This window comes from Trypanosoma brucei, chromosome 9, assembly GCF_000002445.2.
Source record: "Trypanosoma brucei brucei TREU927 chromosome 9, whole genome shotgun sequence".
Taxonomy (NCBI): Eukaryota; Euglenozoa; class Kinetoplastea; order Trypanosomatida; family Trypanosomatidae; genus Trypanosoma; species Trypanosoma brucei.
Window position 1 is genome coordinate 676185 of NC_007282.1, and position 18786 is coordinate 694970.

The 18786-nt window shown below is 51.9% G+C and overlaps 10 protein-coding genes across 10 annotated transcripts, besides 2 other annotated features; 7 read left to right on the forward strand and 3 right to left on the reverse strand.

Annotated features, from left to right (window-relative positions):
• Nucleotides 1–88: 88 nt before the first annotated feature.
• On the forward strand, nucleotides 89–1750 carry Tb09.160.2240 (hypothetical protein, conserved; the record flags this gene model as incomplete). Its single annotated transcript, XM_798573.1, has 1 exon — nucleotides 89–1750. One exon carries the CDS (start codon nucleotides 89–91, stop codon nucleotides 1748–1750), a length of 1662 nt encoding a protein of 553 aa, XP_803666.1.
• Nucleotides 1751–2276: 526 nt separating this feature from the next.
• Tb09.160.2250 (hypothetical protein, conserved) lies at nucleotides 2277–2873 on the forward strand (the record flags this gene model as incomplete). The annotated part of the gene is made up of 1 exon (XM_798574.1): nucleotides 2277–2873. The coding sequence occupies one exon, from the start codon at nucleotides 2277–2279 to the stop codon at nucleotides 2871–2873; it is 597 nt and encodes a 198-aa protein (XP_803667.1).
• Nucleotides 2874–3686: 813 nt separating this feature from the next.
• Tb09.160.2260 (kinesin, putative) lies at nucleotides 3687–5762 on the forward strand (the record flags this gene model as incomplete). The annotated part of the gene is made up of 1 exon (XM_798575.1): nucleotides 3687–5762. The coding sequence occupies one exon, from the start codon at nucleotides 3687–3689 to the stop codon at nucleotides 5760–5762; it is 2076 nt and encodes a 691-aa protein (XP_803668.1).
• Nucleotides 5763–5921: 159 nt separating this feature from the next.
• Nucleotides 5922–6065, forward strand: Tb09.160.2270 (hypothetical protein, unlikely; the record flags this gene model as incomplete). The annotated part of the gene is made up of 1 exon (XM_798576.1): nucleotides 5922–6065. One exon carries the CDS (start codon nucleotides 5922–5924, stop codon nucleotides 6063–6065), a length of 144 nt encoding a protein of 47 aa, XP_803669.1.
• A 232-nt stretch (nucleotides 6066–6297) lies between these two features.
• Tb09.160.2280 (hypothetical protein, conserved) lies at nucleotides 6298–7893 on the forward strand (the record flags this gene model as incomplete). Its single annotated transcript, XM_798577.1, has 1 exon — nucleotides 6298–7893. One exon carries the CDS (start codon nucleotides 6298–6300, stop codon nucleotides 7891–7893), a length of 1596 nt encoding a protein of 531 aa, XP_803670.1.
• Nucleotides 7894–8315: 422 nt separating this feature from the next.
• Nucleotides 8316–12416, forward strand: Tb09.160.2290 (hypothetical protein, conserved; the record flags this gene model as incomplete). The annotated part of the gene is made up of 1 exon (XM_798578.1): nucleotides 8316–12416. One exon carries the CDS (start codon nucleotides 8316–8318, stop codon nucleotides 12414–12416), a length of 4101 nt encoding a protein of 1366 aa, XP_803671.1.
• A 985-nt stretch (nucleotides 12417–13401) lies between these two features.
• Tb09.160.2300 (hypothetical protein, unlikely) lies at nucleotides 13402–13797 on the reverse strand (the record flags this gene model as incomplete). The annotated part of the gene is made up of 1 exon (XM_798579.1): nucleotides 13402–13797. The coding sequence occupies one exon, from the start codon at nucleotides 13795–13797 to the stop codon at nucleotides 13402–13404; it is 396 nt and encodes a 131-aa protein (XP_803672.1).
• A 666-nt stretch (nucleotides 13798–14463) lies between these two features.
• Nucleotides 14464–14826, forward strand: Tb09.160.2310 (hypothetical protein, unlikely; the record flags this gene model as incomplete). Its single annotated transcript, XM_798580.1, has 1 exon — nucleotides 14464–14826. The coding sequence occupies one exon, from the start codon at nucleotides 14464–14466 to the stop codon at nucleotides 14824–14826; it is 363 nt and encodes a 120-aa protein (XP_803673.1).
• A 44-nt stretch (nucleotides 14827–14870) lies between these two features.
• Tb09.160.2320 (hypothetical protein, unlikely) lies at nucleotides 14871–14999 on the reverse strand (the record flags this gene model as incomplete). The annotated part of the gene is made up of 1 exon (XM_024642640.1): nucleotides 14871–14999. One exon carries the CDS (start codon nucleotides 14997–14999, stop codon nucleotides 14871–14873), a length of 129 nt encoding a protein of 42 aa, XP_024498427.1.
• Nucleotides 15000–15958: 959 nt separating this feature from the next.
• Tb09.160.2330 (hypothetical protein, unlikely) lies at nucleotides 15959–16222 on the reverse strand (the record flags this gene model as incomplete). The annotated part of the gene is made up of 1 exon (XM_798582.1): nucleotides 15959–16222. The coding sequence occupies one exon, from the start codon at nucleotides 16220–16222 to the stop codon at nucleotides 15959–15961; it is 264 nt and encodes an 87-aa protein (XP_803675.1).
• Nucleotides 15963–18786: part of a repeat region that runs on past the window's edge.
• Nucleotides 16599–18055: a repeat region.

Here is an 18786-nt window from a genome sequence, read left to right on the forward strand (position 1 = left end):
TGGCCACTGATATACCCCCCGAGCAGGCACGTACGGCGGTATACGCTATTAGGGTAGAAATACACACTCGTACGGTAGTCCGTTTGAGATGGCCGCGTCGCAGGTAGAACTTGTTGCGAACCCCTCATCCGATGTCAGCACGTATCGCTGGGTCGTCGATACCGTTGGGCACCTCAACCGCAAGAATAAAATGACATCTCTCCCCTTCTGGATGCCGAACTACATAACGAAGGAGCACCAGTTCCGCCTCATACTTATTCGTGGCGTGGTTTTAAGGGAACATGCAAGGGACGACCCCATTGGGGTGATGCTCGAGCTAATCCCACCGCCCACCGGCACCGACGTCGCGTTCCCTGGTGGCTGTGTAGTGACCGCCAGTCTTGTGAATCGTGTGCATGATGATGGTACCCATAACATAGAGGCGACGGAAACCGTTGAAATTGCCCCCGATAACCTGCAAGTGTTCTTTCCGGAGCTCATCCCCGCCTCCGCCCTACAAGACCCTGAATTCGCGGAAGGAGAAGGTCCTACATTGCTCATTGAAGTGACGATTCAAACGGGTGTTAACGTAACTTTCGAAAGGGTGAATCAAACAGTGACCTCGGTGTGGTCAAGGATATCGAGTTCCGTGAGCAAACTGGTTGAGCGGGCGGCCCATGCCCTTGGTGAGACGCGGGAGGAATATGGTGTGTGTGAGGCAGCGCAGGGGCATCGCAAGTTACCCTGGGAAGATGTGCCAAAGGGATGGGAAGAAAAGGAGGATGAGTGGCGGCACCTTGTTACAAAGCTTATAGTTGAGGATGAAGGAACGTTTCGATACGGGCCAAACAGAGGGTTTTCCAAGGACGAACAAGCGCTGCTGGTTCAGTGCGGTCTCAACCAACGCTCCATCGCAGATGCCCGTGCCATCTTTGATTACAACCGTGATGTGCATGAAGGGCTTCTGGCTGTTCCGGAAATTCGACAACAGCGCTACAACCTCGTTCCGGGAAAGTTGAAAGATGAAGTTTTTTGGGCAAATTATTTTTGGAAGGTAGCTGTTCTCGGCTACTGCACCAATGACGAGCAGGTTCGACTCCTTCTCACAGTGCTAAACGCACCTCCAGCAGTTCAACCGCGCGATATATCTTCCATCCGTTTGGTTGACGAGGAAACCGTTCTATTCCACGTAAGTGACGCACAAGAGGCAGCTGACATGCTCGTTGAATATCTCACTGATGATGCACCAGACGGTGACATGTTGCTTGAGGCGGCGGCTGAAGCATGCGAGGGGCATGCAAGACAATTGGAAGGCTACTTTAAGCGAACTGACCTGTCGGAGTCGACGCTCAAAGTTATAGGTGTTTTGTTGAAGCGATTACGGGACCGGCTCACAGCCTACAGGGAGCGAAATGTCAACCGAGGCCTACTGGGGGAAAATGGTGTTATGTTGCCCACCCGTGACTTGAGCAGGGAAAATTATGACTGCCAGGTGTCGGTAAAAAGTATTCAGCCTCATGAAGAACATCTGGTAGCGCGGGCAAGCAGCCCCCTCAAGCAACCGCACAAGGAGGGTGAGGCCGACAAGCCCGAAGACATAGCTTCTTCCTCCATAGTTGAGTCGGTGGTTAAGGAGGCAGAAAGAATCGGTCATACTTTGGGTGTCAAGCAAACGGGTGCAACCATTGGTAACCAAAGTGGCGCCCGCGTAACCTCGGGACTGGAGTTTCCGAAAATGCCCTGGGAGGAGGAAGACGAGGTCGATGAGTGAAGCATGCGTGACGCATACCGGCTTGTGGACGCTGATCGATGGATCTAACGGTGGGAAGACGGGGTCATCTTTACGTGTACCCGTCTATTCTTTTTTGCTTCCACAATGCTTGCATTCCATGGGTCTTTAGCGTGCCAATTTCTGCAAACCACTCAACAATATTTCCCAACGAGTGCTACGTATCATTCGTTTCGAATATGTTGGGTACGTCCAAGAGTATTCCCCCCTAGTTCTCCTATCCCCCACCCAATCCTGCGACTCTCAACTTGATCATCACCGCAACTGTTAACACGTAGATCGTCCCACAGGTATTGGTTGTGATGATGGTGCTGGGAGAGTTGCAGCGAAGGAAGATGCAGAGAAACCTGCTCCGTCAAAAAGAAACAGGACTGACAGTTTGTGGCGAGTGTCCCTTGATCGTCTGTATCGCACTTAACACCATGCGCTCACGCTGCTCATTGCCCCTTTTCCAACACTTCCTTTGTTTCAATATAACTCAATTTCGCACGTGTGTGGTGGTAGAAGAATGCGACGCCTGGGCGTGTTTTGCCGTGGGCAGCGGAACTCTCCATTGCTTACGCGCGGCATCGCTACAGGTGGGCGCGTGACTAATGAGGACCGGCGCTGGTGGCTTGTACACCTTGAATGTGCGCCCGATGTAACGCCTGGCACCTTCATCGCATGGCTTGACTGCTGTGGAACTCATACGTGCAAGAAGCTAATCGAGCGAAATATATGGACCATTGAGCAGGTCGCCGCACTAGACTCTGATCAGGTCGATGAACTGAAGTATAGAGAAGGTTGCCTCAAAATGGATGTGGTGTGGGAGCACGCCCGTACAATTATTACACCGCTCCGACAACGCGAGGTTACTGGAGGTGTGGAATCGGAATTGCAGGGCCGAATCATGGAACTGCGCAAGAAGCGGGAGCTGGAGCGACGGCGAGAGGAGATTCTGAAGGAGCGTGCAAACGTCTCAGAGCAACGGGAAGAGACACTCAGGAAGTTGCGCGAGGCGATCGCAGCGAAGAAGGCTGCTATGCTGCAGAAAAAGCAGGCGGCGTCGGAGGCATATGGTGGAAGTAGCGACGGTGGCGCCAGGAAAGAGGGGGCTGAAGAGTAACCACCCTGTTGCGCATGTTTGGAGTTTGTGAATGGCTGTAAATTGTTATCTGTCGAAAGAGTACGCGTCTGGGTGTATCCTAATACACTTTCACAGTTTACAGCTGTGTGGAGTGGAGTGACCAGAAGAAGACTTTGCAAGAATAATGATGAGATGAGTGGAGGTGGGGTGTGGCGTCGATGCCTACCCCGGGGCAAACGTGTGACTCAATAATCGTATTAACTGCGTGCTATCATCATACGAGAGTTTACCATTTGACTGGAAGTGTGGGAGTTGGCGATTCCACCGATGCTTTGGTACTACAGCAGGACTTGCATGATAAAATGTCCTTGAATCTGACGAAGCTAATGAACTATGTGAGGAATGACTATCACACCAAAGAAAACTAAGGCTGCGGGACACCGTAGGGGATTCAGGCGTTTCTTTTTTAAATAACAATCTGAGATTTTGCCTCGCGCCGCTTCCCTTCTATCCATGTGTCTGACACGTAACGGACCCTGTGGTGGATTTTTACTGTAATGCTTTAGTTCTTTTATTCTGTGGGCGGGTTCTATTGAGCGTTAGCATTTATGAAACACTTCGCTTGTTGGGTGTGAACAAATGGTTCAGCGTCGAAAGCGGGCTGCTTCGATATCTGACAGGTAAGGAGGGGAGAAGATGCTCGGCCCTCCGTTGGTTACATGGGATGTTGTTGCAGCAGTTTGGTGTTTAGAAATATATGTCGCAGTCTCAAAATAACAAGGACATACACACATATATGTATATTTATACGCAGCTACTTCACTTGTTTTGATCTATAGGTAGTTGGAAAGGATGGCGAAGTGGGAATTAAAGCTGGTGAGTTTGCTCGAGCAGCACTCGCTTGGGCACCTCGCCGGGAAGTTCATGGATTCCGGTATTACTTGTGAAGAGTTCGTAGCCCTGCAGCACGAGCAGTACGGTGCGTATGGTGTTAGTAGCGATGAGGATACGGTGAATTTGTATCACGCCATAAAGAAGCTGCGCGGGGAGCCGGCTGTCGGTTCGGACTCGTTACAATCGGAGGAAGAGTCGCTTCTTGTGCCGCCCATATTACCCAGCACCTCGCTTCCGCCTCCGATGGAAGCAGCAACGGCGACAGGCGCGGTTGGCGACTCAGATGATATTCTAGACGAGAAAGTGAAGGAGCGTCAGTACACAACACGTGGCACCACGCTTCTGATGCGAACAGATGACAGCCGGGAGGTTAAACGGCGTAAAAGCCGCATCGTGGTTGCTGTGCGCAAGCGGCCCATCAGCCAGTGCGAGCAGCAGCGCGGATTCACGGACGTCATGACGACAAACGACTGTGATGAGCTCGTGCTCGCGGAGACGCGGCAAAAAGTTGACCTCACGCGGTATACCCATGCACATCGGTTCTTCTTTGATGAGGTGTTCGCCGAAACGGCGAGCAATACTGACGTATACAAACGCACGGCGGCAGCGCTTATTGACACGGTCTTCGAGGGTGGGTACGCAACGTGCTTTGCCTATGGGCAAACAGGTAGTGGAAAGACGCACACCATGCTCGGTACCGGTGGCGAGCCTGGCATCTATGCTCTTGCAGCAAAGGAAATGTTGGCCCGTCTTGATCCCACGAAGCAGATGTTCGTGTCTTTCTACGAAATATACAGCGGGAAGTTGTATGACTTGCTTAACGGCCGGCAGCCACTGCGATGTCTGGAAGACGGGAAGCAAAACGTCAACATTTGCGGACTCACGGAACACCCGCAGAGCAACGTGAAGAGCATCATGCGCCTCATTGAAGAGGGGACTCGTATCCGAAGTAGTGGGACCACAGGTGCCAACGATACCAGCTCCCGCTCGCACGCAATTCTTGAGGTGAAGTTGCGCAACCGGGGGGACAAGGAGCTCTTCGGTAAGTTTACTTTTATTGATCTCGCTGGGAGTGAGCGTGGGGCGGACACGATGGACTGCGACAGACAAACACGGATTGAGGGAGCGCAGATCAACAAGAGCCTTCTAGCGCTCAAAGAATGTATTCGGTCCCTTGACTTGAACCACAAACACGTGCCGTTTCGAGGCTCAAAGTTGACGGAGGTATTGCGCGATTCATTCGTCGGGAACTGCCGCACCGTGATGATTGGTGCTGTCTCACCGACGAGCAACAGCTGTGAACACACTCTCAATACGTTGCGGTACGCTGATCGTGTGAAGGAGTTAAAGAAAAGCCGTAGTGAAAGAAAGCCTCTAGAGGAAAATGAGCAATCTGAGTTCATTATGGAAAAGAAACAGACATCACCAGCTGCCCGTTTATCTTCGCATGGACGACTCTCCATTTCCCCGCAAGGTTCCTTGAACTTGGGATGTGTCTCTACTCATCAAAATACAAGCAACAAAGGCAATTCTGTCAATACAAGTTCCCCCAGCTTACCCAAGCGGCGTTCAGGTACCATGCGACCGAGTGGAATGTTGTGCGGGCGAAGCACCGAGCAGTTCATCAGCGAGAGTACATTCAAGCGATCACGCGAGGATGATGAAGGTAGGCAGAGCCAGCAACAACAGCAGCAGCAGGGGAAAGAAGAAGCTGGGCGAAAGAGCATTGACCTCGACCTTGGCAACCGGTATGATAAGGTAGTGGATGAGATTGTTCAGCTTGAACGTGAGTGCGTCAACACGCATCGTCTTTACCTTGATAAAGATATGGCACTGATAAAGGAGGAGTTCTCTCACATAATGTCGGTGGAGATGCCTGATTCTAACATTGACACCTACGTGAATAATGTTCTAGATATACTTAGTGTGAAGCTGAAGGCAATTCATCACTTCCAGGGTCAAATGATGCGCCTGAGAGGATTACTTGACGAAGAAGAGAAACTTTGTCAGCGTCTCGAGCAAAACGGGATTTAGCACAGAAGCAGTGGGGGAGGGAAGAAAGGCAAACAAGAGAGGAACAGAAAATAAGAAAATACAGATATATTTATTTACTACTAGAGTCACAGCATGTCTCCCATGACCGTTTCTGCAGGAACTTAACTAAACTTGTGAGGGTCGACATTTGCCTGGAGGATGTGTGAGCGTTACGTTGCTTTGTTAGATTCACTCAACTTCTTTGCTTGGTGCAGTGTTGTTTTTTTTTGTACATCACTTCCTGCCTCTTCCGTTTCGCTCACAGAGGGAAACAAAAATAAGCATCGGCTCAGGTATAGTTGAGTATACCCTCGCGCATTCCCCTCTATTCTTTCTAACTGATCACTTCGCTATTTTCCGTTTGAACGGCGTGCCGCGGCTTCCTCTTGACCTCTCCCTTTTTTGTCATCTCCCCCTTTTTTTGCGCGTGAGTGATTTGTTGACCGTGGTTTTTCCAACGGGGTGAGGGGAGGGAAATAATAAAGACGCCTTAGTGGTAAGGTAACAATAATTGTCGTGGTGGTATCATCGGCAAATGCTTCGCATCAGCACCCCACGATTAGATGGCCCCATGGTAACGGGAGGCCCAGTTAAGGGTTTACAGGGTCGCATGCGTAGCCTAATTAAACCTAGCGTAGCGGAGCATGTTTTGCGGGACGTAGCGGTGGTACGTCAGCGTTTCGCAGAGTTGACAGACGCAGGCGTGGAGGATCCGGCTTCCACATACAAACCGTCGATTCCGCGTCCGTGGGTGAAGGCGCCTCTTTCTCGACTTTCCACCTCCGTTTCGAGGAGAGATTGGTTCCGCATCATGCAGTTCAACATCATGGCAGACGCTTGGAGTAACGGAGGCACTACAGTGGAGAGAACGACGCCTGTACACGGTGTCCTGCCGTGGGTCCCCGGTTTCACGCGACGCGGAACGGACCCTTGTGGGTTCTACCCGTACGACCATAGTGTGGATGAGGAGGTCCCGCCTTTTTTGCAAGAGGACATTAGGCGGGCCTACATTGTGAATGAGATTTGCTATTATGATCCCGATATTGTTTGCTTACAGGAGGTCAACAGATCTTTTTTTAACGAAACCTTTTCTAAATACATTCGGTATCGTGGTTACGGCACGTTGTATCAATCAAGTCGCGGATATAAGGTGCGGGCCCTGCGTAGAGGCGATGACCCAACGCTGCTGCGCCACAAAGGAAAAATCGAAGAGAGGGAGGACATTGGAAATGTGATCCTTTTCCACAAGGGACGCTTCGTACCCATTTTGATGCCGGGTAAAGATCTTGTGCAGCATTTACACTTTGCTCACATTGTTGCCATGCGGGATAGGGTCACCAACATGACACTGAATGTAGCATGCGCACAGTTTACCGCTGGAGATTCCGCTGAGGCATCGGAGATACGCCTGCACGAAGCAAGGCAGACAATGCAGATACTCGATGCTCTGAACCGAAACGACACAGATCGCTCACATATGAGTAATGTTATATGTGGGGACTTTAACAACGTTGAGGACGAAGAGCCGTGCGTGCAGTTTATGAGGGAGCGTTTGTTTTCCACATACGACGTGGTGGGCGGCCCGCGGTGGACCACCTGGTTTCATGAAGATGCCCAAAGTAATGCTCGGTATCAAAAGTATTATTCCTGCAACCGTGCTGGATACTTCGCCACTAATGCAGCAAAGCGAGCTGAGCAGGAAGTAGCGAAGTTTACGTGGTTACGAAGTGGTGGTCTCAATGGTCGACGCCAAGATGTCAGCGGCGGCGATTCCGCTCCACCCGGGACACGCAGTGCAACAATCTCATCACTCGATAAAGTGGTTGGTGCTAACGAACCTAACACTGCGGCGCGCACACTCGAGCGGGGTGGCACATGTGGAGATGTGTTGGTTGAACAAAAGCAGGCCCTGAAAGCAGATGGTATTATTAGGCGCACTCAAGACTTTGTGCTGTACGACCCCAAAACACTCGCACTTCACCAGGTTTTAGACGTTCCGGAGGATGAGCACATCGATAGTCAGCAGCTGCTTCCGTGCAGTGGCCATCCTTCGCATCACCTTCATCTAGTCGTTGATGTCTCCTTCACAGATGTTTGCCCCGACGTGGGGGAAATATCTATAAAGGATTGACGAAGCGAAGAAGGCAATGAGTCGTTGTTGAAGTTAGTGGAATGGAGGGGGCAGCTGCAGATGGAAGTGATAACGAAAAGCGTTCGCATGCCATAAGTCAGTTACATATGCATCAGTTTCAGTGCGGGGCTCGGGGGGGGCCACATTCACTGTTCATTTCGTTTTCATTACTGGTACTACCCACTCTCTTGGTGAAAAACGTTTCTCGTCCATACACCACCGACGGTGGACAAAAATAAGACTGTCCTTTTACTCGCTACAACCCTTTTCACATCTTTAAGTGACCTAGGATAGGTACAAAGTGACCTAACAGCATAGTGATAATTCAATTTGTGTTTGCTGTTGGAGGAAAAAAAAAATTTAAAGTGGAAAGGGGAAGGCACAGGCAAGGCAAGGCAAGCCTGAGGAGCTGCTGTCGAACAATGGCCCAGTGCTTTGGAAGTGATTATGTACTCGGCAAGGCGAAACCCTCAGATGGGGAACGATGGAACCTTCTCGAGCGCGTATATGCAGACTATGAGGAGATGAATGCTCAGCAGCAGGAGATTGCAGCGCGCAAGCGTGAGCTGGATATGGAGTTCTATGACGGCAACATTGAAAAGATTGAAGAGGCGCTTCACTTCAACGAGAATCGCCGTGGCTCTCGTGAAGGGGACTGGGACACGTACGAAAAGGTGGAGCATATCGTCAAGAAGTTTGTGTACTGTCGTGCTGGAAGGGTGTTCAAAGCTAGTGAAGTCCAGGAAGTCTTGGAGGAGCGCATCCGCCTATTGGGCGATATTGAAGCTTCACAGAAGCAGCGCATCACTGCCTTGGAAACAACGCTTAGCTCAGTTCAGAGCGAGTTGGCTGAGGTAACGCGACTTCTGTGCATGAGTGAGGCCCGAGCTAAGGCCCTCAAGGCGGAATGTGTGGCAAATACCATGAAAGCTAGGCAGCTGCAGCGCGTGTGCGACGGCCTTAGAGGCAGTGGGAAAAAAGACGAGAGCGAGGTGTTCAGAGACATGCGCCTCCTCATTGAGGCAAACAGACAAATGGAGAAGGATTGCCAGAAACTACGCGTCGCGTTGAACATGGGCCCTGTGAGCGCGAAGAAACAGAAGACTGTGAAAGCAGCGCAAAGAGTCCGCGCGCGGCCTGTGGTCGCCCACTCGATGTCGAATTCTCGCAACGGAAGCATGGTGGAAACACTCCTAACTCACACGGAAAAGGTGGGGGAGTTGAAGTCAGAAGAAACTCTAGAGGCAAACATTGAATCTAAGGCGGATGTGGTAACTGATGCTTCACAGAAGCAAACCAAGACTCTTCCTCAGCTCACGGCACTCACGGGAGATGCAGAGAAAAGTGTGTCAGCTGCCCAGTCCGCGGTGCGCGCAGACGACGGTGCCCCTGCTTCCGTGGAAAATAGTCTTGTTGTTTGCGGTGGTAATGGTCTTTGTGAAGTTTCGCTGGAAGGGAAGCCTGGCGACGAGACGCTTAAATTCATGTCTCAACCTAACATAACCGGGAGTTTTCCAGATCTTGATCAGTCGCAGCGGGATGTTTCCGTTTCCAGAACTATGAGCAGTAAGGCGATTTATAAACTTGAGCGTATTCAAGAGAGAGCGAGCACGTTGGCGGAGGAGGTACCTTTGTCTGATGCCCTCATGCGTGCGTTCATCAAATGTGAAAAGTTGCAGGAGCTAATGGAGTGGGAAGTTGGCAGGAGCATGGCAATGCTTGACTATGATGCAAATGTGTCCCACAAGCACGTAAGTTTCCACAGTGCGTGTGTGGGTGCCAGCAAAAAATTCTCACAGGACGCTTCTTGTGGGGAAGAGAGGGATATGTCCATGGTTTTTAGTGGGAGAGAAGTTGCCGGAATGCCCGGAGAGTCCCTGAACACCTCCAATTCACACCTAAGCCCGGCTGCTGGCGCTTCCAGGACCGCCGTGTTGCAAGGCTCCGGAGTCTCTCCAATGAGCACCTTGATTGGTAACCAGACTTCCTTCTTTACTACTACGCAGGATGCTACGCGCACGCTTACCTCCCTGTCAGGTGATTTGGGGCACCCATTGCACTCTCTTATGGGGCAAGTTTTGCCTAATGGTCTGCTAACCGCGTCTCAGAATAGTGGGTATACGGAGATGTCCTCCGCTGCGGCGAGAGAACTAGCTGAAACGGGCGGCGGAAACGTTGACTTCAACGACCCTGGAATGCCAATACAAGGAATGGAAACTTCTTACAAGAACGGGCTGTTGCCCCACCACGCTGCGGTTGTGTTGTCGACTCGTAAGAATTTAGCTGTTGAAGATGTCGGCGGTTTGTCCACCCGCATCAGGACGGCAGCATTGAGTGGAAGTGATGTGAGCGGTGCGAGCGAAGGTGGGTGGAATCAGGTGGGAAGCCGCGAGGGATCTGAATGCTCCCAACTCGTGTATTCTTCTGAAGATGGTGATTCGGACAGCGAAACTCACCACCTCGGTCGCTGGGTGGATTCCCCCTCACAATTAAGTGATGAAGCTCCCTTCGAGGGAGTGGGAGTCGAAAACGCTAACACCAGGGCTAAAAAGTATTCAGCACGGGGAAGCGATAGGTCCAATATCTCTTTTGCGGGCTCCCGGAGAAGTGCCCACCGCAGCGCAGCTAGCCGCCTGACGAGTGCTGCTACCAAAGGGCGAACCCGTAATTCAACAGTCAGCTTGGCAACAGAGCAACGACTAAGCGCGAGGACCAAGAGGAGGGCTGCGAGGGGCGGGGTGAAGGTTAACAGTGCGTTTCGGGCCCTGAGTAAGGAGGTGTCCACGCTACGAGATGCATGCCATAATATGATCAACGAAATGAACGAGATGTTTGACGTAATGGGGAAATGTGTTGATGCCCTCGAAAAGCACTCGGGCACTGGCCAGCAAGTGGCGGCAACCCGCACAAAGCAGGCCTTATCAGCTGTTGTCAAGGAGGTAGTGAAGGGGGTGGCGGAGCAAGAGGTGTTGGACCGTCTCGGGAAACAAGGCATTGTTTTGGAGCGTCACCCAGAGTCTCCTAACTTAACTGATGAGCAGTGGATGCAGAATCGGCTGTACGATGCCATTATGAAATCAACAAGTGAACACGTTGACAGGGCCCTCGTGCAAAAGGGTGAACGCCCAAGCAAATCCCTTTGCGGTAGTCGTAGGTCATCCCTATCGGCACTCGACCAGAAGCAAGAAGGGCAGGAACGGCAACGGGAACGGGAACGGCAACGTTGGCAGAAACAAGAAGAACAGTGTCAAGGACAGGACCGCTTGTGGAAACAGGGACGAGAGCAATGGCAAAGAGAAGGGAGAGGAGGTGGAGGAGGACAGTGGTGGGAACGAGAAGAACACATGCACGCATCCGAGCCCGAGAATGTACAAAGGCGGTTAGCTGACTTGGGAAAAAGAAGGACTCCACGCCAGTCGGGCACTAACCAGGGCGATTCGCACTTCTTCTCCTACCCATTTAGGGGCGATAATGAGTTGGAGGATGGATCGTACACTCTTTGGCCATCTGATCCCACTCCGCCCACAGGTGTGGACACGGGGGTGTGGGAAGAGCCACTGGAAGCAATGCGTCGAGAAATGTGGAGACTCGCTGGCCACCCCTGCGTGGACTCTGGCGATGGAAACACAGAGCAGAATCCTCGGCCACTTCATGCGCATATGAGCAAAGGGGGTGGTGGGGGTTGGAGGGAGAGGTTTTCAAGCTGGACGGTTGCTGGTGATGCGATGTTTTGTGCCCCACTTGCCGAGGAGGGTGATAGGAAGTACCAACCCCCTGTGCCGTACAAGACCGGCCCAGGATTCTTGGTTCCGCGCTTAAGGTTAGGATGTGCGAGGCTCGGGGCCACGCACGGCGCGGTAAGGAGCAACTCCTGTGAGGAGATTTTGGAGTATCTAAGACGGCTTCAGCCACCGGAGTACTCCAGGGACCTCGCGTGTCTGACACCCAGAGTCTTCAGATACGATTTTGGAAGCACAGTTTCTGACGCTAGACGGAACGTGCGGGAGGGCGTCTCTCAGGTCAAACACCATCTGCAAAGTGCGTTGTTTAATCAGGGGTTCTCCAGCGAAATACTACCGTACGCAACTGCTGCGAGGCGCTTGCAGCATGGGGGAGCCCTGCCCACGTGGATGCGTGAGGCGGTGGTGATGCTCCGAAGGGAGGAAAAGGACCGAAACCAAAAGATGGCCAAACTTATCTTCCAGAAGGTGGCAACAAATATCCGTACAAGAAGTATATTGAAGCGCGTGTGTCGGGGATCTGCTTTCGCCGCCTATCTGGTTGTTATGTGGGAGAAATGGATGGGAGGGTGGGAGAAACGCTGCGAGGCGTTACGGCATACACAGAAGGAAAGTTTGGGGCGCGTTATGGACATGGTGGTGAATGGTTTTAATGTAGTGCCACAGCAGCTCCGCGGGCCACTTGAGACACAGGAGTCTCCGTGGGTAGACGCGAGGAGGACACTCAAAGGCGCGAGCAGCTACCACTTCAGAGATGCACGGATCCCCTCGAAGGACAAATGACGTGATTTGATGTGTACGCGTTTGCGGTGTGGACCTCAATCATGCGTCAGCAAACGTGCCCCGCCGGCGTTGGCAATATGTATTGGCTGCAACCCTCAGGTAGCATTCGCCAACTCACTCACCAACGTGAGTGTGCTTGTTTTTGTGTAACAAAAAGAGTATGTACATTTAGTTGAAGTTAGTAAACAGGAAGGGTGTGCGCGGAGTCTCATAGTGTAATTAGTAGTATGGCACACAAAAGCACTTTGGAAACGTGTGGGCGACGCACCCGTGTAAACAAGAAGTAACCGATTGCGGTTCCATGCGATGGCGGTAGGGTCGATATCATTATCAATACTATTTTTGTTTTTCGTTGTAGCTACGTCTATTCCCAATTTTCTGCTTCCCACCTTGTTTCCTCGCTGGTTTCTTTGCGCTTTGTGGTAGAGGGGAAAAGCTTCTCCCGGAGAATGGTTTTGCCACCCTTCCGCTATACGCTCACCTTACTACTTCCAGTTTCTTACTGTTATTGTGTGCGCACGTGCTCGGTACCTTTGTCCCCTTTTCCCCTGTGTATCTATCTTTAATCGGTGCACAGTTACGCCATCCCATCTTGTGGAATTCCCTCCCCTTTGAATTAAATGCAAGATGACAGTTAGCCTTCCATTGCTCTGCTTGGTGACTGCTGCCTTTTCATACGGTGGAAGAGCTTCACCGACGAATGAAGTTTTTCACCCCTTGGACTTACCCCTGGCCTTGTTGAAGGACTGCCAAGCACGTCCGTACGCCGTCAGGGCGTCGTCTGAAGCAGATTGCGTTACCCGATAACAGTGAAGCTCCTGATCAACAGGGCTGCTGTGCACGGAGGGGAATGGCTATGCCGGATGATGTGGCACCTGTGCTTTAGTGTGGTGGCACTGCTCTTGCAGTTTCTGGAGCTCAGCCACTTGCGAGTTAAGAGCCAATGTCGCTAAAAAGGGGCAGGTGACAGTAGGGTGGTCGACGCTCAACTTGTTGATGGTTGTAGGAAACCAAAAGGGTGGCTTTGGCGGCCTAATGGAAGTCCGAAACGCTTCGATGGGACCCGAGTGAAATACGCATTGACAAGCGTCCAAGTTAGTGGGGAAGCCAAAACCGTCAACGAGGACATTGCACCCAACCCACCCACCCCCCCCCCGCGCTCTCCCACACAACCACACGTGCACGCATTGGGTGTCGCTCGTTTCGGATAGCAGCGCCCCTCTGTGTTTGATGGCGCGCGCTCTCGGGTGTTTGGGCGTCCTGGACAGTCACGCGCATACAAAGGATATGCACAATCCCCGACATTCCCATTGCGTTCTGAGGCGTTTTTCCAACTCGTTCCTTGTCCAACCCTTTCTACAGATTTTTTTCCCCGTCGCATGAGCAACCCACGTTAATCGTTGGAACGATACCGCATCACTGCCCGGGCGTATCACTGGGCGCCAAACGTTTATCCACCACGCGAGGTATGAGCTGTTCCGACTAAACTTCACATTATGTGTGTGTGTGTAGGGGGCGACGACTCCTCATGATTTGCTCTATTCTGCACCAACCGCGTCTCTCATTCGGTTGATGCAGTCGCTCAGCCATCCCAGATATCATCCGAACCGTTTCGTTGCGCCAGAAGAAAAACCAAGCGGGAAATTTCTCTTGTCTCCGCGCCGCCTCCATATCTTTCCTAGCAGAAGGGGTATGAGAGAAAGCGTTGATACCGTGCGTGACGGCCCTCAAACTGCTGCGTTAAAATTGAAGTATTCACCGCTGATGCCTTTTGAATCGACAACTATATCACGGTATTAGTGCCGCACGGAGGGTGTTCCGGTTGTAGACCCGCCCCCGTAGCCGGGTAATTAGTTTCAATAAAAATTAGAGCAATAGAAAACATAATGCACTTATAGGGGCATATTCCTAACGAGCTGCACCGATCCCTTCTCCATATAGGGCGAAGGACGTTACCTTTTATACGTGTTGGTTCCGCCTTTAAAGAAAAGAGGGACGATGCGAATTTGTTGAACGTCTCTAACCCGGACCCCACCCTTTGCCTTGTATGCCGTTTCTTTTAGAGGCCTTTCAAGCACAATCTTCATTGCAGCCCTCCCTCCTCGGAAGTCACGTGGCAGCTTACCGATCCTTCTGCGTAACTCAGCCGTCTTTCTGCCTTATCAAATATGAAAGTTTCTCCACCGCTCGGCATATCCAATTCAGCAGAACCTTCTGTTCAGGTTTGGTGGTGGATGGCAACGGACACCTCTATTTTTCTCTTCGCACGGCGCATCTTCCCTCAGCCCACTCGAGGGATAGGGCCGTGCTTGCAACCCCGAAAACGATCCACACTAAGCTTTCCTTTTGCGGTAAGTCTTCCCCACTTTGTTACACTAACACTTGGCAGCATCCAATTCGTTATGCATAGGGTAGTCCAGAAGGTCCGGCTTTTCTTATGACTTCACTGAATGTTTAATCGACGGCTTCCCATTTCAGGTAACATTCCACTCCCCTCTTGCAAACTACACCCCTAACGATGATCAGCTGAGCCAACTCAACCGCATCTTCCCCGCTCTCTCCACCCGTCACGCCTGTGATCATGTTGGTTACTTGCCGTCGTGACCCCACCGCATTCTTCCAAAAAAATGAGGGAAAATGTGGCGGTGCTCGATTCCCTGCATGATCGTTTCCCTGCCGCTCCGAGTCGGGGTGTACGCAGTGCTCGGGCTATTGAATCCCACACTGTCGAGAAAGGAGTTCTCAATCTGAGGAGCGGGCGTGCTACACCTTTAAATTTCCTTTGAGGAAGCTTCGCTGTGGACACGAAAGTTTGACGGTTAAGCCCAGTGCTTTCGTTGTACATTTTTCTTTTACCTTGTTTTCAAATACCTTGACGCTCAGTGAGTATCGGGTTGCTGCCGCAAACAAATACTCTCTTTCCCTGTAAATTCCTCCGCGAAAAAAGGCTTTGTATGCTTCGAACCACTGGCAAGATGTTACTGAAGACGGGGCCTTAATGAACGATGGTCAGCCCCCGGGTGCACCATTGTCAGGTTGGTCATGGGAAACTAATACTGGAAGTCCGGCATTCTTTTAATGCAACTGCTGTTCACCCACAGTTGTAATCATCGTAGTTGAACCGAACAGCAATCTCCGCGGAAACTCGCTTGATAGCGACTCTTCTCGATATCCAGTTGCTGCTGCCAATGCTCGCCGTCCTTTTGGGAGTGAACTGTTGACGGATACCGTTACGTAAGAGACAACTCCAAATACTTAAATTCGTGGGCGGCAGCATGTGATCCAGCGAATCCAAAGCATGAGCTTGATGCACCAATGCGACTAGCACAAGCCGGCACTCCCCCAGCGCTTCGGGTTCCAAGCAGCTGCCGCAGGTGGCCGTTGTCTAAGGCTTTGGTTGTAGCCCATTTTCTTGCTCGCGTAGTTTGTTGTCTAAAAGGCAGTGGAGCCTTTGGCTGATAGTTCACTCCATCAACTTTCGCACCCGGTGGTGGTTGTTTCCGGCCAAAATTATGCTTTCTCAGTAGCTGGTGTGTTCACCATCAGAACTGGTATGACGATCCCACGTCCCTACTTTCCCCGAACTTTTCTACTCTGCAGACACCGGCCGCCCAACTACCCTGGAGACCACAGCCCGCCAACCCCAACTGCGTCAGCCGCTCACAGTGTGTGCCGCCCTCTCCCGCCGGAAATCCTTTCAGCTCCTCCAAATACTGCAACCGTCCCGCTTGGTAGATGGGGATGTCCCCCGGCACTGGACACCTGAGTTTTCGGAACTTCACGAAGTGGTTGCGGGTTGATAACATTGAGTAAGCAGGGGACGGTTACCAGCACACGCAGGTAGCTGCTTGAATGGGCAGAAACAAAGCAGTGACCGTTCTGCGCTCATGGCTCAGGCCGTCAGATTAGTAGACTGGCATATGATGGCGAAGGTGCATGCACCCAGACCGCTCAGAACTATGCCGATGCTTCGAGTGGATCAGGCCACCATCACGGATTGTGGACGAGCCGAGCACTTCGCTGACCTCTGCTCGATGCCGGAACTCTGACATCCTGACTCACACCCTCCAACGTCGACTAGGAAGAAAGCTAACGAATACTAACTGACCGCGACGGCGGGGCCCAAGAGTGTCCCGAAACTGTCACCAAGCGACTCAGCAACCGGACCCGACTATGTGCACGACGAGGTACTGCAACAACTCGGCAGAACAGCGCAGAATGTTGTTCTGAGGCTATTCAATGAGAGCCTACGAACGGGAGTCGTGCCGCCTGCATGGAAGACTGGTGTTATCATCCCCATCCTGAAGGCCGGAAAAAAGGCGGAGGACCTCGATTCTTACAGGCCTGTGACGCTCACGAGCTGTCTCAGTAAAGTCATGGAGCGCATAATTGCCACGAGACTTAGAGACACTGTTGAGTCCCAGCTGGCGCCGCAGCAATCAGGCTTTCGCCCCGGATGCTCAACGCTCGAACAACTCCTGCACGTCCGCGCTGCCCTCTGCCGTCCCACGCACCAATCTCGTACAGGTGCTGTATTCGTCGACCACGCTAAGGCATTCAATACAGTAGACCACGACAAAATTGCGAGGGAAATGCACAGAATGAAAGTATCACCCCACATTGTGAAGTGGTGTGTATCATTTCTGAGTAACCGAACTGGAAGAGTGAGATTCAAGGAGAAGCTTTCCAGAAGCAGAACATTTGAGCGAGGAGTGCCACAAGGAACTGCCCTTGGCCCAATCATGTTCATTATTGTCATGAACTCGTTGAGCCAACGCCTTGCAGAAGTGCCGTTACTGCAGCACGGATTCTTTGCAGACGACCTGACGATACTTGCGAGGCACACAGAGAGGGATGTCATCAACCACACACTACAATGCGGCCTAAACGTGGCGTTACAGTGGTCAAAAGAGTACTTCATGTCTGTCAACGTAGCGAAAACAAAGTGCACACTCTTCGGGTGTATAGAGCGCCACCCCCTTACATTACAACTGGACGGCGAAAGAATAGGAGCTGACAGGACACCGAACCTTCTAGGAGTAACATTCCAGTGTCTGCAAGGGATGGCAACACATGCGGCCGAAACGAGACGCAAGATGGACTTCCGACTACTGCAGATAGCAGCCATCTCAGCTTCTACATGGGGACCAAGACGACAAGTGTTGAGAGCTTTTTATCTAGCACTCGTACAGGCACACACCATGTATGGCATTGAGGTATGGTACTGGGACGCTTCGGAACGAAGTCGCGACCTCCTTGCATCAGCACAACACAAAGCCAGTCGCATCACAGCCGGCATACCGCATGGGACGCGCAAAGAGGACTCTCTGCTGGAAGCAAACCTCCTGCCGCTCAAGACGACCACTCTTGTGCGCAGCATGAAATTCATGCTGATGTGTGAGTCACGAGGCGGATGTTTGCGGCGTAGTGCTGAGGAAGTATACCGCAGCAAACACCCAGTCAGAGTCCTACATTCCCGCATCATGCGGTCCTACCCCCACCTCCGCATTGAGCCACGCGAACACCCACTAGAGACATCGACGCTCCGCCACAGCTACCGACCGCTATTTCACACGCAGATAAAGCCTGTGTGCGCTGATAACCCTGACGATATCAAAAAGGAAGCTTCCGAGAAATGGGCAGAAGGCGGTTCGTACAAGTGGGCGCGCACTATGAGGTGTGGGCCGGTGGGTTTGTGTTTGTTTGTGAGGAGTCTTTTGCAGCCGCGATATTAAACGCTGAAAAGAACTCATGTTTAGGACATGGAGGGGGAGAGGCTCGCTTGCGAACAGTTGCAGTACGGTATCTCTCCCGCCTGAATTGCGCCCGTGGAAAGTGATAGAGATTTTCCCAAAGTGCAAGAGGACGCCGAGCAGACCGTCGATTTTTAGGGACCCTCCTTGTCCCTTTACCGTGCTAGAAAGAGACCCACTGATTATTATCAACACGCTCCTGCGAGAACTATGGCGGCTGAGCGCAAAAATGCGGGCGCAGGAGGGTGAGCATGGGGCTGCAGTTCGTATTTACCAACCGTGTCGTGACGCAGAATGGCGCGTGCGGCGAACTTTTGAACATCGATTACAATACGCCCACGCCGAGCGAGGAGTGGATTCCGGATATTGTGGTTTACGTGAAACGCCTGTTATTTTCTGAGGAGGGACATGCGGATGCGCCCCGGTGCTGGATCGCCGGAACGCAACTCCTAAGAAAACTCGAGGGAGCGGTGACTCAAGAGGAAGAGACAGCGTTGTCGCGTTTCCGTGTTGGCGTTATCTCTTGGCATTATGGATGTTTGGTACCCGAAATAAACCCACAAGTGACTCCACAACGCCACAGGTGTGATCCACAGCTTCCCTTCAGACTATCCAAT